This window comes from Diabrotica virgifera, chromosome 7, assembly GCF_917563875.1.
Source record: "Diabrotica virgifera virgifera chromosome 7, PGI_DIABVI_V3a".
Lineage (NCBI taxonomy): Eukaryota > Metazoa > Arthropoda > Insecta > Coleoptera > Chrysomelidae > Diabrotica > Diabrotica virgifera.
Window position 1 is genome coordinate 127,748,182 of NC_065449.1, and position 15,293 is coordinate 127,763,474.

At 29.8% G+C, this 15,293-nt stretch overlaps 1 protein-coding gene across 1 annotated transcript in view; it reads left to right on the top strand.

Moving 5' to 3' along the window:
• Positions 1-305: 305 nt before the first annotated feature.
• Positions 306-15,293, top strand: part of LOC126888127 (2-hydroxyacyl-CoA lyase 1) — a 784,683-nt gene continuing 769,695 nt past the window's right edge. Inside the window, exon 1 of the mRNA XM_050656138.1 lies at positions 306-616. Within this exon, the coding sequence (XP_050512095.1) occupies positions 566-616 (51 nt within the window). The 5' untranslated portion in view covers positions 306-565. The remainder of the gene's footprint in view (positions 617-15,293) is intronic.

The following is a 15,293-nucleotide window of genomic DNA, read 5'->3' on the forward strand; positions in this document are numbered from 1 at the left end:
CGGTTAGCTAACCGAGGTTTAACCGGGACATAAAGTACCGGCCCTTACTAAGCTTTCCCTATCACGGCTACTTGATCCAACTTTCGTACAAAAATATTCAAATGTCATTTGTCAAAATAAAAGATTCAGTAAAATCATCGCGAATTGTTTCGATACTAGTATTTTCATTCGATACCAGTACTCGGTATCGAATACGGTTTCATTCGATACTGAGTACTCAGTATCGAATCAAAGTATCGATACCATATGAGTACTTGGTAGTGGTAGTCTATGTTGGTAGTATCGAATCAATGCGTAAGAGTGAAACAGCACTAATCCAAATAAAAAAGATGGTGTCGTCACTTCGCTCTGAATGACACTCTCTCTATGCTAATATATAACTCTATGGGTGTACCTCTGTGTACCTAGATCCTTGTATTTAAAGAAGAAGAAGAGTGAAGAGTTGGCACCTGCACCTGGCACTTTTAATTAAAAGATAGTAGATATCAGATTTTCAAAGTGCTTGATAAAACAATCAGTGCTATTTTAAATCCATTTGTTAAAGTTTGTTCTTAATACTTTTAAAATGGGAGACTTAGATGGAAATACAGTTCTAGCTCAAGCTCTTAAAAAGCAAGTAAGTATCCTCTGTTTTTACTAATAGAATAGGCCGTTTCAAGACTTTGACGTTTATGACATTAATATGAAAGTTGGGAGGCACACATTGAAATTATTTATATTTGTACCGCTTTGAGTTTCTGGAGTTTTTTACGTTTAATAGTTTTTTTATAAAATAGTTATTGTTGTTATAAAATAGTGGTTTATTTAATTGTTTTTATATAATGGTTTAATCGTTGTATAATAGTTTTTTATAGTTGTATTTTCCGAACATTTTGCTGTTGACTTCGTGTAGCTTCTGGCTGTAGAAGTACTTTAACGACTGTATTTAGTTTTAAGCAGTGAATAAATAAACATAAGTGAATATTTTCAAAAGCTGTTGGTATATAGATCCATTTTCCCTCAAGGGGTATGAGTTAACCTACAGTAGAAAAAGTTTTTCAAGGGTAACAACATGGACATAGTTTTTTTTTGTATTTAGAGCTTAGTAATAGTTTTTACACAGGTCAACAAATGAAGGCATTCAAGAGTTTAAATTCTTACAAATATTTTGAGGTAGGATTTGTAAACAGGGTGAGTCACCACTAACGCGACGGAAGATTGCAGCGAAATGGTAAAAGATTTAGTCCTGTCGCCAAGGGGGGTACAACGGCCTTCTTAATTCAGATGGACTTACCCAAGTTTTTTTTATGTATTTTGGCCCGTAGAACACGAATTTTTTGGGTAACAGTTGATCCGGATGTCGATAAGATTGTTATAAACAAAGAAGTTTAGGAATTACATAACAGCGATTTCTCGCAAAACAAAACATTTTTTCGTATTTTTTGGGTTATTCTAACCAAAAAATGTTCCTACAAGTTTTTTCGTAGGATGCATAGTTTTCGAGATAAACGTGGTTAAACTTTGAAAAAATCGAAAAATTGCAATTTTTGAACCCGAATAACCTTTGAATAAAAAATAAAATAGCAATTCTGCTTACCGCCTTTAAAAGTTTGAGTCAAATTATATCTGTTTTGAATATTTGTATTGCTAAAAATTTATTTTTTGATTGTTAAAAAAAGTATAAACACATAGTGTTTCCCGTGCCTAATACATGCGTTTTAATGCATGCTACGTAGAAATAGCCCCGCTTGCACTTTTACCTCTTCTACCTACTCGTTCGATTTTAAATGAAAAATCATTGAAAACATCACTCAAGCACTAGGTGCTTATAGCTTTTTTTAACAATAAAATAATAAATTTTTAGCAATACAAATAATTAAAACCGATATAATTTGACTTGAACTTTCAAATGCGGTAAGCAGAATCGCTATTTTATTTTTTAATCAAAAGTTATTCGGGTTCAAAAATTGAAATTTTTCGATTTTTTGAAAGTTCAACCGCGTTTATCTCCAAAACTATGCATCCTACGAAAAAATTTGTAGGAACATTTTTTGGTCAGAATGGCCCAAAAAATACAAAAAAAATGTTTTGTTTTGCGAGATATCGCTGTTATGTGATTCCTCAACTTCTTGGTTTATAACAATCTTATCGACATCCGGATCAACTGTTACCCAAAAAATTCGTGTTCTACAGGTCAAAATACATAAAAAAAACTTGGGTAAGTCCATCTGAATACAGGAGGCCGTTGTACCCCCCTGGCGACAGGACTAATTTGAAAAAAATTTAAATTGAATAGTTTGTAAGTTGATAAAAACTACATTTTAAAATTATTTTGAAATATACAGGGTGTCCCAATAAATGGCGTTGTATCAAAGTTATATTTTTTCTTATGGAACGTATTTTATTGAATTTTTTAATTGTCCGCAAAAAATAAGGTATAGTTTCATAAGGTTTTCCTATACCTATGTACAGAGTGTTCTGAGTTATGTTGACTTTTCTTAAAATGTAAAGTTCTAAAAGAGTTCTATTCTTATTATTAAGTTATTTACGAAATTATAAAAACATTACTTTTACATCTAAATAGTTGGATATTGGTTGAATGTATTCCATGATTAATTATTACACATTTATCTACAGAGTGTACAAAATTTACAGTTTCATTAGTTAAGTATTCAATGTGTCATATGATGCTTATTTTAAATGGAACACCATGTATACTTATTAATAAATAATTATACTAAACAAATTTACCTCTTTCGAATGATATATGGATGTCCTATACCTAGGTGTCATACAGGGTGCGGCAAAAGTCAGTTCCCGCTATGTAATTTCGTGCATAAGTGCGATAAGTACATGCTAACAATCGGCCTCGCATAACAGGTGTTCCCTACTGTTTGTAGGGTTAACCTTGAGTTTCGTTCATCTGTCTGTGGCATGTTGCTGTTCGTTGTGAGTGTCGGTGCATTTTTAGTAATGAGTTAAACATGCAGGCGGGCGGCAAGTACACGAAATAAGAACGCGTTTTTCTTTTGCCATTTCTTTTTATGGGGTCTGCTGAAGAAGAGTGTGTATGCTAGGTGACCGCAAACTCTCCCACAGTTGAAGACAATTATTGAAATCAATATTGGCAATATCATTTTAAAGTCGTCTACTTTAAAATGTATAATACGTGTCTGAATTGCCGATATAATTGAGTCAGATTAAATAAATTATTAGAAGAATTTTTTACTAAGCAACAACATTTTTGTTTATTTAGTATTATTTTGTATTTTGACGACACCCGACTTGGGCGTCGAAATGTTAATAAAATCATTTTTAGGTAAAATTGTGGCTTCTTTCCCATTTGAATATACTTGATTATTGAGGAAGAATTTGAACACCTCCGTCAGAACAAGGCAATCCTCAACCGAACATGCTGTAGCGTTGCGAGCCGTTGTGAATGTTGTATTGAGGAAGATGGACACCAGTTCGAACATAAAGCTTAGAGTTTTATATGCACCTTTGTAACCCAAATTTACGACTTAATTAAACATTTTGCATTTTCATTTTCCGATATTTTTCGATTGTGCAAATCGGGGAACTGACTTTTGCCGCACCCTGTAGTTTTTGCGTAATTTACAATTATTTAAATTCTTAATCTGTAAATAGATTTTAAAACAAAAGATGAAGTTTTTTTTCTGATTCTGGCTTTGGTTTAGAACTAGAACCTTTAGCCACGTAATTGTATAACTTATCACTAAGTCAGGGGAGTAATGTGTAGTGTGTGTGTTGAGTAAGTGTCTTGTTACTTTGCAAAGTCGACGTCATTGTCTTTGCAAAGAGACGCTAATTGTTTCCGAATGTCTGCGGTCCCTCCGGTGAGTACCGATCCCACAAGGACAGAAACTATTTTTCATTTATTCATTAATAATAAATGAAAAATTTCTGCCCCTGGCAGGATTCGAACTCCCGACCTTTCGTTTCAAAGGTAGGCGCTCTTACCACTGCGCCACAGAGGGGTTATGAAGTTAATTAATCTCATTTTATGACATTTGACAATACGGTCTGGTAACTATATTACAATTAATGCATTCCATGCTTGATTATTACACATTTATTTACAGGGTGTTCAAAATTTACAGTTTCATTATTGGATTATTCAATGTAGCATAATATGATGGTTATTTTATTAGAACACTGTGTGAAGTTAGATCTTTGCATCCGGTGAAATTCAAAAGAGTTGTGAAAAGTATACTATGTAAACATGCATTCTACAGTGTAGAAGAATACTTAGCAACTAGATTGCTGTTATGAGTTCTGTCTAATATTAATAATTTTCATATTTATCAATGTACATTATGTTAAATCTAAAATTTAAGTGTATGTATAGGTATTTGATTATGTGTCTGTGACTATATTGTGTTGTATATCTGACGTGTATATCCATCTTTATGATGGCAGCTGTAAAGCTATACCAATAAAGTATTCTATTCTATTCTATTCTATTCTATATTAATTAAGGATTATACTAAACACAGGTTGTTCCTCTTTCAACTGGTATATGTTTATAACTAGGAGTCATAGTTTTTGCGTAATTTACAATTTTTATTATAAGGTACAGCTGGTTCCAAAAAAAAAACTGATACGACTCTTAAAGCGTATTTTGTAGAAAATTGTGCAGTGTACTTTCTTCTTCTTCTTCTTTTTGTTTTTGGTCTCGCTGCAAGGCAATTATCAGCACAATTTATAGGCGATCTTGATGTAGTCTGGCTCTAAGCCATATCAAAATCGCTGACTATGTTCTTGTAAAAAGCTTTTTATGAGGTGTGATATAATGAATATGAGTTTAATTATATTTACACTAGGTTCGCTTTCAAGATGCAGTAGAAATAGACAAACCAAGACACGTTAAATGCCACTAGGAGCACAACCGAATCATAATTTACAATGTATATACATTGTAAATCCCAAATCATGATTTCCAAAGTTTATACATTGTAAATTATGATTCGGGAGTGCTCCTAGAAGCATTTAATGTGTCGTGGTTTGTTTATTTCTACTGCATCTTGAAAGCGAACCTAGTGTAATTTATTATATTTTGAAGGATAAATACTTATTATTTACATACTGTCACTGTCACTGCCAAATCTTAAAATTTGTCAGATAACTTCAACCTCAAAAAATGGCTGTTTGTTTGTTTATTTTATTATTTGTCTGTCATAATAAATATAATATAATGTCAGACTAATCAAATACACTGCTCAAAATAATCAAATCTTACTATGAGTCGTATCAGTTTTTTTAGGAACCAGCTGTACATCGATATTAAAAATATTTATAGTCACTCTCGATTTTTAAACCGATCATCTTGGCATTGTTGTTATAGAGTGTAGTTGTAAATAAATATGTAGATATATTTTTATTTGCTGATTTGTAAAATAAATTTTTTCGTTAAGTAATAATATTAAGAAAATAACTAAATACAAAATGAACCACAACTTACCTACTATAAGTAAAAAATTATCATTTATATAATACATGTTCAAAATGTTTATACAACAAGCGATTTTAAATGATTTGTTTACATTATTATAGCTGGTGTTATGACGCAAAAGCGTTCGAAACTCTTCGATTTCATATCGTTCGATTTTATAAAAATATCATCTCAAGTAGTAGGGTAGGAAGTGTAGCATTTACAATATTTTTAATATAACCCCATTTAAAAAAATTCATCTTGGTCAATCCTGGTGACCTAGGTAGCCAAATATATGGACCGAATCTATCTATCCATTTATTTCTAAATTTTATGTTGAGGTTGTTCTTAACATCACGTCAAAAATAAGCAGGAGCTCCGTCCAATTGGAGCCACATGTTTGTTCGCACGCTAAGTGGAAGGTTTTAAGAAGGATCCAAAAAACTTGTGTTAAGAAATTAAAAAAAGCTACTCTATTCAGATTTTCGTCAAAAAAATATGGATCGATATCGTACTCGCTCAGAATACTGCCCCAAACATTAACACTTCATCGGTGTTGGCTATCAACAGTAAAATGTTTGTTTACTGTATCATAATAAAATGAAAGATATGTCTATTAACTAGACGATTATTATGAAAAGTAGGTAGATTCGTCTGTACACAATACATTCTTAAAATAATCAGGATCTTGTCCAAATTCTTAAATCTATAAACGAAAAGTTAAACGTTCCTGTTCTGTATAATGCTGGTGTAGTTGAGTTTTATACGGATGATAGTGGTTTTTCTTATGTATTCTACATATACTCGTTTGACGGATTTCCAACTGACTCGAAATTTTTCACGTACTAGTATTTGGGTTTTCCGTAACAGAAAGCAGGACATCAAGTTCATTGACGCCAATAAAAATAAATGGTTTATTTTTATTTAACTTTTCGTAACTATGCAACATTACCAGTAGCACGGAGTCTATCGAGAAATCTCTCAAAAACGTCATTTTTGGGTGTCTTCTATCGGGATACCTTTAAGCGTAAACTTTAGAAGCTAAAAGACAATTTTAAAAATATTCCCCAATGAAAAGTAGCATGTATACTCTTTCATAGATATCGTGATTATTCATTTTTAGGAACAATTAAATTTGAATGTAATTGGCTATGCCAAAGCCATTTTTAAGTAAAATAAAATTTGAGTATCATACACTGATGTTTATAGTTTTGATAATTACCGGACCGTACTGTCATAAACTGACAATGTCATACAATGACATTAATTAACTACATCTTTTGTTTTAAAATCGATTTACAGATTAAGAATTTAAATAATTGTAAATTACGCAAAAACTATGACACCTAGGTATAGGACATCCATATACCATTCGAATGAGGTAAATTTGTTTAGTATAATTATTTATTAATATACATGGTGTTCCATTTAAAATAAGCATCATATGACACATTGAATACTCCACTAATGAAACTGTCAATTTTGAACACCCTGTAGACAAACGTGTAATAATTAATCATGGAATACATTCAACCAATATCCAGCTATTTAGATGTAAAAGTAATGTTTTTATAATTTTGTAAATAACTTGAGAATAAGCCTTCTTTTAAAACTTTACATTTTAAGAAAAGTCAACATAACTCAGAACACTCTGTACATAGGTATAGGGAAGCCTTATGAAATTATTAGTCCAGAGAAATAAGATTTTTCTCGTGACACATCCCCCTCCAGGCCAAGACCAAATTTTTTGAGTAGTATGGACATCTACAGGGTGAGTTTTTAGTGCGGGATCGGTCGATAATTCCATTACGGTATAGAATATCGAAAAAAGTTATTTAGAAAAAATGTAGGTCATGATATTCTCCACGCTTGGAAAATATGTCCATTTCTACAGGGTGATCAATAACAGCGTGGTATATCAAACATATAATTTTTTAAATGGGACACCCTATATATTTTTTCATATTTATATTCCCCTCATAATTCTTGTTCATATAATATAGGTTTTTGCATTACTATACAGAGTATTTAACAAGTTATGACCATTTTTATTTCGAAATCCCTATGAGATTAACACCCTGTATATAAAGAAGTAATTCATAGACAATAATTTGTTTTATGTAATAAAATAAACATTATACTGTAGTTTTTAAATTAAGTCCAATTGAAATCATTGACGAATTTTTGTATACAGGGTGAACTACAAAACCAAATTACGATTTTCTCTATTTTTTTAAATGGATCACCCTATATTTTATTTTTCAAAAATATTGTATTTATTATACTCTTTCATTTTTATATAGCATTCTCTATATCTAAACTTATTACTTTCGGAGATATTTTTAGTTTTCTTCAACTTTCGGGAATACATTCAATTTTTCTAGTAGAAATAAGTTGGTATTGAATGATAATTAAACAAAATTATTTTTATTTAATAAATCACTATTACAAAATATAAACCATAGCAATATGCAATGAATGTATCAATAAATGTGATATTAAGGAATTATCATATTTCCCTAATATACAAGAATCATACAATTCCTACAAAAAAAATATAGGTATGTTGTGTATAATAAAATTACAAGATTATTTTTATTTAATAAACAACTCACACAAAACATAAATCAAAACAATATACAACTAATTTAATAGTTTTTAGATTATTACATCAACAGCATTCTAAGCCAAGAAGTTTTTACTAACACATTCCTAATAGCAGATTGTGACCCGCAGTTATTAATAATATAATTTTCATATTAAATTTCATTAATATGCATCAATAAGAAATCCCTACTTTGTTAACACTCAAACTAGGTGATCTATAAATGTTTAAGGTGATATTGTTAGAGATTATGTGATTGGTCCACATTTTTTGACGGTTGAGGTTTTTATACGACGGTGCTCCAGTTCTTCCAAAATTGATTTTTTTCAAGTGGGGCTATATAAAAAACCTTGTATACCAGAAGCATCCAACAACGCTTGATGATATGAAAAATGGAATAAAAGAAGCTTTTAATAATATTGACTTACAAAAATGTTAAAAATGTGGCTCGGTCATTTGAATATCGGTTACAAAATTGCATAGACGTTGAAAGTGGTCATTTTCAACATTTACTTTAGACTTATATCCTTAACATCACATTAATTGGTACATTCATTAAATTTTGTTATGGTTTATTATTTTTTTGTTAGTTATTTATTGAATGAAAATATTTGTTATATTATTACATTATACTTATTTGTTAAGTTATTTATATTTATAAGAATATGTAATTGAATGTATTCCCGGCAAATGAAGAAAACTAAAAATATCTCAGAAACTAATAAGTTTAGGTATAGGAGATGCTATATAAAAATGAAAGAGTATCATAAATACAATATTTCAAAAAAATAAAATATAGGGTGATCTATTAAAAAAAAATTGAGAAAATCGTAATTTTGTTTTGTAGTTAAAAAGTGCTTATAAAAATGAATGTTCTACTAAAAAATTCTTGGCTTAGAATGCTGTTGATATACCAATCTAAAAACTGTTACATCAGTTGTATATTGTTTTGATATTTATGTTTCATGTAAGTTATTTATTGAATAAAAATAATCTTGTTATATTTTTATATACAATACAAAGTTTTGTTTGTAGGAATTTTACGATTCTTGTATATTAGGGAAATATGATAATTTCTTAATATCACATTTATTGGTATATTCACTGCATATTGCTATGGTTTATATTTTGTGTTAGTTATTTATCTAATAAGAATAATTTTGTTTAATTATCACTCAATACTAACTTATTTCTACTAGAAAAATTGAATGTATTCCCGAAATTTGAAGAAAACTAAAAATATCTCGGAAAGTAATCATTTTAGATATAGGGAATGCTATATAAAAATGAAAGAGTATATTAAATACAATAATGTTGAAAAATAAAATATAGGGTGATCCATTTAAAAAAATAGAGAAAATCGTAATTTGGTTTTGTAGTTCACCCTGTATACAAATATTCGTCAATGATGTGAATTGGACTTAATTTAAAAACTACAGTATATTGTTTATCTTATTACATAAAACAAATTATTGTCTACGAATTACTTCTTTATATACAGGGTGTTAATCTCATAGTTATTTCGAAATAAAAATGGTCATAACTTGTTAAATACTCTGTATAGTAATGCAAAACTATATATTATATGAACAATAATTATGAGGGGAATATAAATATGAAAAAATATATAGGGTGTCCCATTTAAAAAATTATATGTTTGATATACCACGCAGTTACTGATCACCCTGTATAAATGGACATATTTTCCAAGCGTGCAGAGTATCATTGCCTACATTTTTTTTAAATAACTTTTCTCGGTATTTTATACCATAATGGAGTTATCGACCGATCCCGCACTAAAAACTCACCCTGTATATTATTAACCTATATGTTTCCTGCAGCCGATTTTGATGATATACATAGTTATAAACAAATGAAGATCAAAAAAACGGTAAATTATCGCTTTTTTCACCTATTACAAAAAGTTACGCACTTTAAACAAATTTGGGAGTAAGAAACTCATAAATCGTATAAAAAACTTCAATATGGCGTTCGCTGAATATGTCCATACATATTTGTTGCTTAGAAAATTGCAAAAAAAATCATAAATTTTGAGTTTTTATAAATATTCATAACTTAGGTAAAAATTAACTTAGAATCTTCTTATTACACGGAATGCCGAGACTTCTTGTACTTAAATTATATTTTAAATTTCAAAGCAATTGTTCAAATAGTTTAAAAGTTATTTAATTTGTTTATCCCAAATTCATTTTTTTTGCAACACTATAAGTCAGAAAATTATGAGGTTACAATAATACTTCGGACAGTTTATGAAAGAAGAACATTTATACTATTACCTTAATTAAAAATAAATGACAAAAAATAATTTTAAACAGTGTAAAATTATTTTGCAAAAACATGTCGATTTTTTGCTTACTTATAAACAATTAGAATAACTTTTTAACCGTTACCCGTAGAAAAATTATTTTTTCATATTTAGAAAGACTGAATTTTTATACACATTTAGAAAGAAAAAGAACTGTCCTAGGACAATTAGGGACAAAGTTAGCTCCCCCATTTTTTAATTCACATGTTTTTGCAAAATTATTTTGCAATATTTATAATTATTTTTTGTCATTTTTTTTTTAATTAAATTAATACTGTAAATTTTCTTCTTTCATAAACTATCCAAAATATTACTGTAATTCTGACTTACAGTGTTGCAAAAAAATTAATTTTGGATAAACAAATTAAATAACTTTTAAACTATTTGCCCAATTGCTTTGAAATTTAGGGTATGATTTAAGCACCATAAGGCTCAGCATTCCGCGTAATAAGAAGGTTCTAAGTTAATTTTTACATAAGTTATGAATATTTATAAAAATTCAAAATTTATTATTTATTTTGCAATTTTCTAAGCAACCAATAAGGATATACATATTCAGCGAACGCCATATTGAACTTTTTTATACGGTTTATGAGTTTATTACTCTCAAATCTGTTTTAAATGCCCAATTTTTTAGCAATAGACGAAAAAAGCGAAAATTTACCGTTTTTTGATCTTCATTTGTTTATAACTATGTATATCATTAAAATCGGCTGCAGGAAACATATAGGTTATTATTATAGATAACCATACTACTCGAAAAATTTGGTTTCGGCCTGGAGGGGGTTGTGTCACCAACATGATATTTTTTTTCCTTATTTCTCTGAACTATATACCTTATTTTTACAGACAATTAAAAAATTCAATAAAATACAGGGTGTTCCATAAGAAAAAATATAACTTTGATACGCCGTCATTTATTGGGACACCCTTGTATATTTCAAAATAATTTTAAAATGTAGCTTTTATCAACTTACAAACTATTCAATTTAAATTTTTTTAAAATCTTCTACCATTTCGCTGTAATCTTCCGTCGCGTTAGTGGTGACTCACCCTGTATAATTGTGGAATTATAAAAATAAATAATTTCATCATAGTGGTTCACCTCAGATATCTTCAAAAATTGACCTTTTAAAGAATTTGTACAGTCAGAAAAATGAAAGAATACCCATGAACGATCACATCAATCAGATACAATCACATATTTTGTATTTGCTGTTCTTTTTCTATAAATAACAAATGATAGAGATAGATTATTAATTATCCCAATAATATGTGATTGATGTGATCGTTCATGGGTACTCTTTCATTTTTTCGACTGTACCTGCAGTGAAAAAATTTCAAGAGAAGAAACTGGGAATCTGCCGGAAGAGGTGAAATGTTTTTTGATTTTAGACAACGCTCCTGCTCATCCCTCTGAAAATATTCTATGATCAAAACATGGCAACTTTAGTTGTATGTTTTTGCCAAAAAATACAACATCGCTTATACTCTGGGCTAATTAGCAAAATACAAGGAAAAGTTATTTACCAGCAATTTTATTGCTGGAATCGAATCTTATTATTGTATGTATGTATTAATAATATAGATATGCAAAGTCCGCAGATAGTGTGCTACTTTTTTTATAAACAAAATGGCGCCCGAAAATCGTGTTTTTTTTCAATTTTTGCTCTATAACTCCAAAGATTTTAACTTTAGACCAAAAACACCCAAATAAAAATTCACCGCAATTAAATTCTGCATAGAGACGTGTTTTTTCCGATTTACTTCGACGAAAACTTTCCCCGGAAAAAGCGGGTTTTTCCAACAACATCTTTAATTTTCAACTAAACTTTTAGATAAGTAGTTGTTAATCAATAATTAAATAACTTGGTAACGTAAAAGCCCTTTCCGTATATATTATAATTCCAGAAGTCTATGGAAATTGAATGAACAGTTTAGCAACAATTAAAATGTTAATTAAAAATTTACGGTCGCTATAATAACGACAATAATTATGATGCATAAGAATAACTATGATTTTTTCATAAAAAGACACTATACCTATCTAATGTACTTTACAGAACTATTTAAGCGGCCTCAGGAATATTTTAAAATTATAAACAATTTTTTGGTTTAAACAAATAGAATATCTCGGGAAATGTTAAACTAAATTAAATTGGGAAAACGGTATTCAAAAGACAGCGACAGGACGCTTCTTTTAAAAGAAAAGACGTTTAATTATGACGAGTGGTTCCTGAGATACAACCCGTCAAAGTTGACCGGAATTTACGGCAAAGACATAAACAATAGGATCATAGTTTTCAAACCATCACCTTTTTATTTTTGTCCTCTTTCTCCACACCAATGTTCATATCTTTAAAATCCTCATAACATATATTATTATGATAAAAACTATCGATAATACGTGTGAAAATTATGAATACATATACCGATTTTGAACTTTGAGGGTTACATTTTCTCCAACCTAATTTTTGATTGGAATTTTGCTATTTTTGGCAATTTTCACACGTATTATCGATAGTTTTTATTATAATAATATATGTTATGAGGATTTTAAAGATATAAAAATTGGTGTGGAGAAAGAGGACAAAAATAAAAAGGTGATGGTTTGAAAATTATGATCCTATTGTTTATATCTTTGCCGTAAATTTCGGTCAACTTTGACCGGTTGTATCTCAGGAACTACTCTTCATAATTAAACGTTTTTTCTTTTAAAAGAAGCGTCCTGCCGCTGTCTTTCGAATATCGTTTTCACAATTTAATTTAGTTTAATATTTCCTGAGATATTCTATTTGTTTATAAGCCAAAAAATTGTTTATAATTTTAAAATATTCCTGAGGCCGCTTAAATACTCCAATTTCAATTCTGTAAAGTACATTAGATAGGTATAGTGTCTTTTTATGAAAAATTCATAGTTATTCTTATGCATCATAATTATTGTCGTTATTATAGCGACCGTAAATTTTTTATTAACATTTCAATTGTTGCTAAACTGTTCATTCAATTTCCATCGGCTTCTGGAATTATAATATATACGGAAAGGGCTTTTTCGTTACCAAGTTATTTAATTATTGATTAACAACTACTTACCTAAAAGTTTAGTTGAAAATTAAAGATTTTGTTGGAAAAACCCGCTTTTTCCGGGGAAAGTTTTCGTCGAAGTAAACCGGAAAAAACACGTCTCTATGCAAAATTTAATTGCGGTGAATTTTTATTTGGGTGTTTTTGGTCTAAAGTTAAAATCTTTGGAGTTATAGAGCAAAAATTGAAAAAAACACGATTTTCGGGCGCCATTTTGTTTATAAAAAAAGTAGCACACTATCTGCGGACTTTGCATATCTATATTATTAATATATACAATCATAAGATTCGATTCCAGCAATAAAATTGCTGGTAAATAACTTTTCCCAAAAATGGCCTATTCTCCGATAATCAGCCCAGACTATTATTAGTATGATAGAATTGATCCAAAAGATGGCATAACCCAGACATCCAAAGTGAAAGTTATCCTCCAACACCAAATTGTTCTATATGGTCCACATAATGTTCAGAAGAAAGTCGCACCATTTTGAGCGTCGGGTTTGGGGGGGGGGAGAGGGGGAGAAATCGGTAAATTCGTAGTTTCATACGTTTTTCGTCAATATTTCTAAACCTGTGCGGTTTAGCATGAACAACCTTCTATACAAAAATGTTCTACATTAAATTTTAAATAAAAAAGGTCCTATGCATAATCCTTCTAAAATGAACGGTTTCAAAGTTACTGAGGTAGTATAGTATAATTGGTCCACAAAAAGGCCTAACCTAAACATCTAAAGTAAAAGTTTTCCTCCAACACCAAATTGTTCTATATAGTCCACATATTGTTCAGTAAAAAGTTACACCATTTTGAGCGTCCGGTTTGGGGGGGGGGAGCTGGGGGAGAAGTCGGTAAATTAGTAGTTTTTTTTTATGTTTTTCGTCAATGTTTCTAAAACTATACTTTAGCGTAAACAATGTTCTATACAAAATTGTTCTACATAAAATTTAAAACAAAAAAGGTCTTATACATAATTGTTATAAAATCAACGGTTCCAGAGTTACGGAGGGTGAAAAGTGGAGGTTTTCGATACTTTTTATATTTTTTGGGCAATTGATGATGATTTTGGGTGGTAAGGTTGACATCTTCAAAGGCTTATCACTAACATACCATAGGCCACTGAAATAGAAAATAGGTTTATAAAACACAATCCTGTTAAAGAAAAGCAGTAGGAAATTGCTTAAAAAATATAAAAAGTATCGAAAACCTCCACTTTTCACCCTCCGTAACTCTGGAACTGTTGATTTTATAACAATTATGTATAGGACCTTTTTTGTTTGAAATTTTATGGAGAACATTTTTGTATAGAACATTGTTTACGCTAAAGTATAGTTTTAGAAATATTGACGAAAAACGTAAAAAAACTACTAATTTACCGACTTCTCTCTCCAAACCGGACGCTCAAAATGGTGTGTAAGTTTTTACTGAACAATTGACCATTCCAGGTCACGTGACTTTCGACACCGTTGATGAGGGGCAGAAATTGTGTTTTTGGTGTTATTTTTGCTATTTTCTCGTTTTTTTATAAAAAATCTGTGGTTTTAACTACAAAAATTTCAAATATTGGATATAGGACACCCTCGTAGGGGATGCAAAAACCCGGTATAATCAGAAAATCAATTTTCTTGGCCCATATAGTCGTTCTGTTTACAGTGTATTGTGATTATAGTGATTTAAAACATTTCGGTCTTTAAATGCGGTTGGTATTATAAAAAAAACTTACTTTATCTCTTTTACCTTTACTGGAACACTTTCAAACTGAAAAAAACGCTGGTATTTTAATCATATTCTTAAATTAAACAATGGTTTTCTACACTTAACCTAGTTTGTTTACAATATCTTTGCCCCTCAG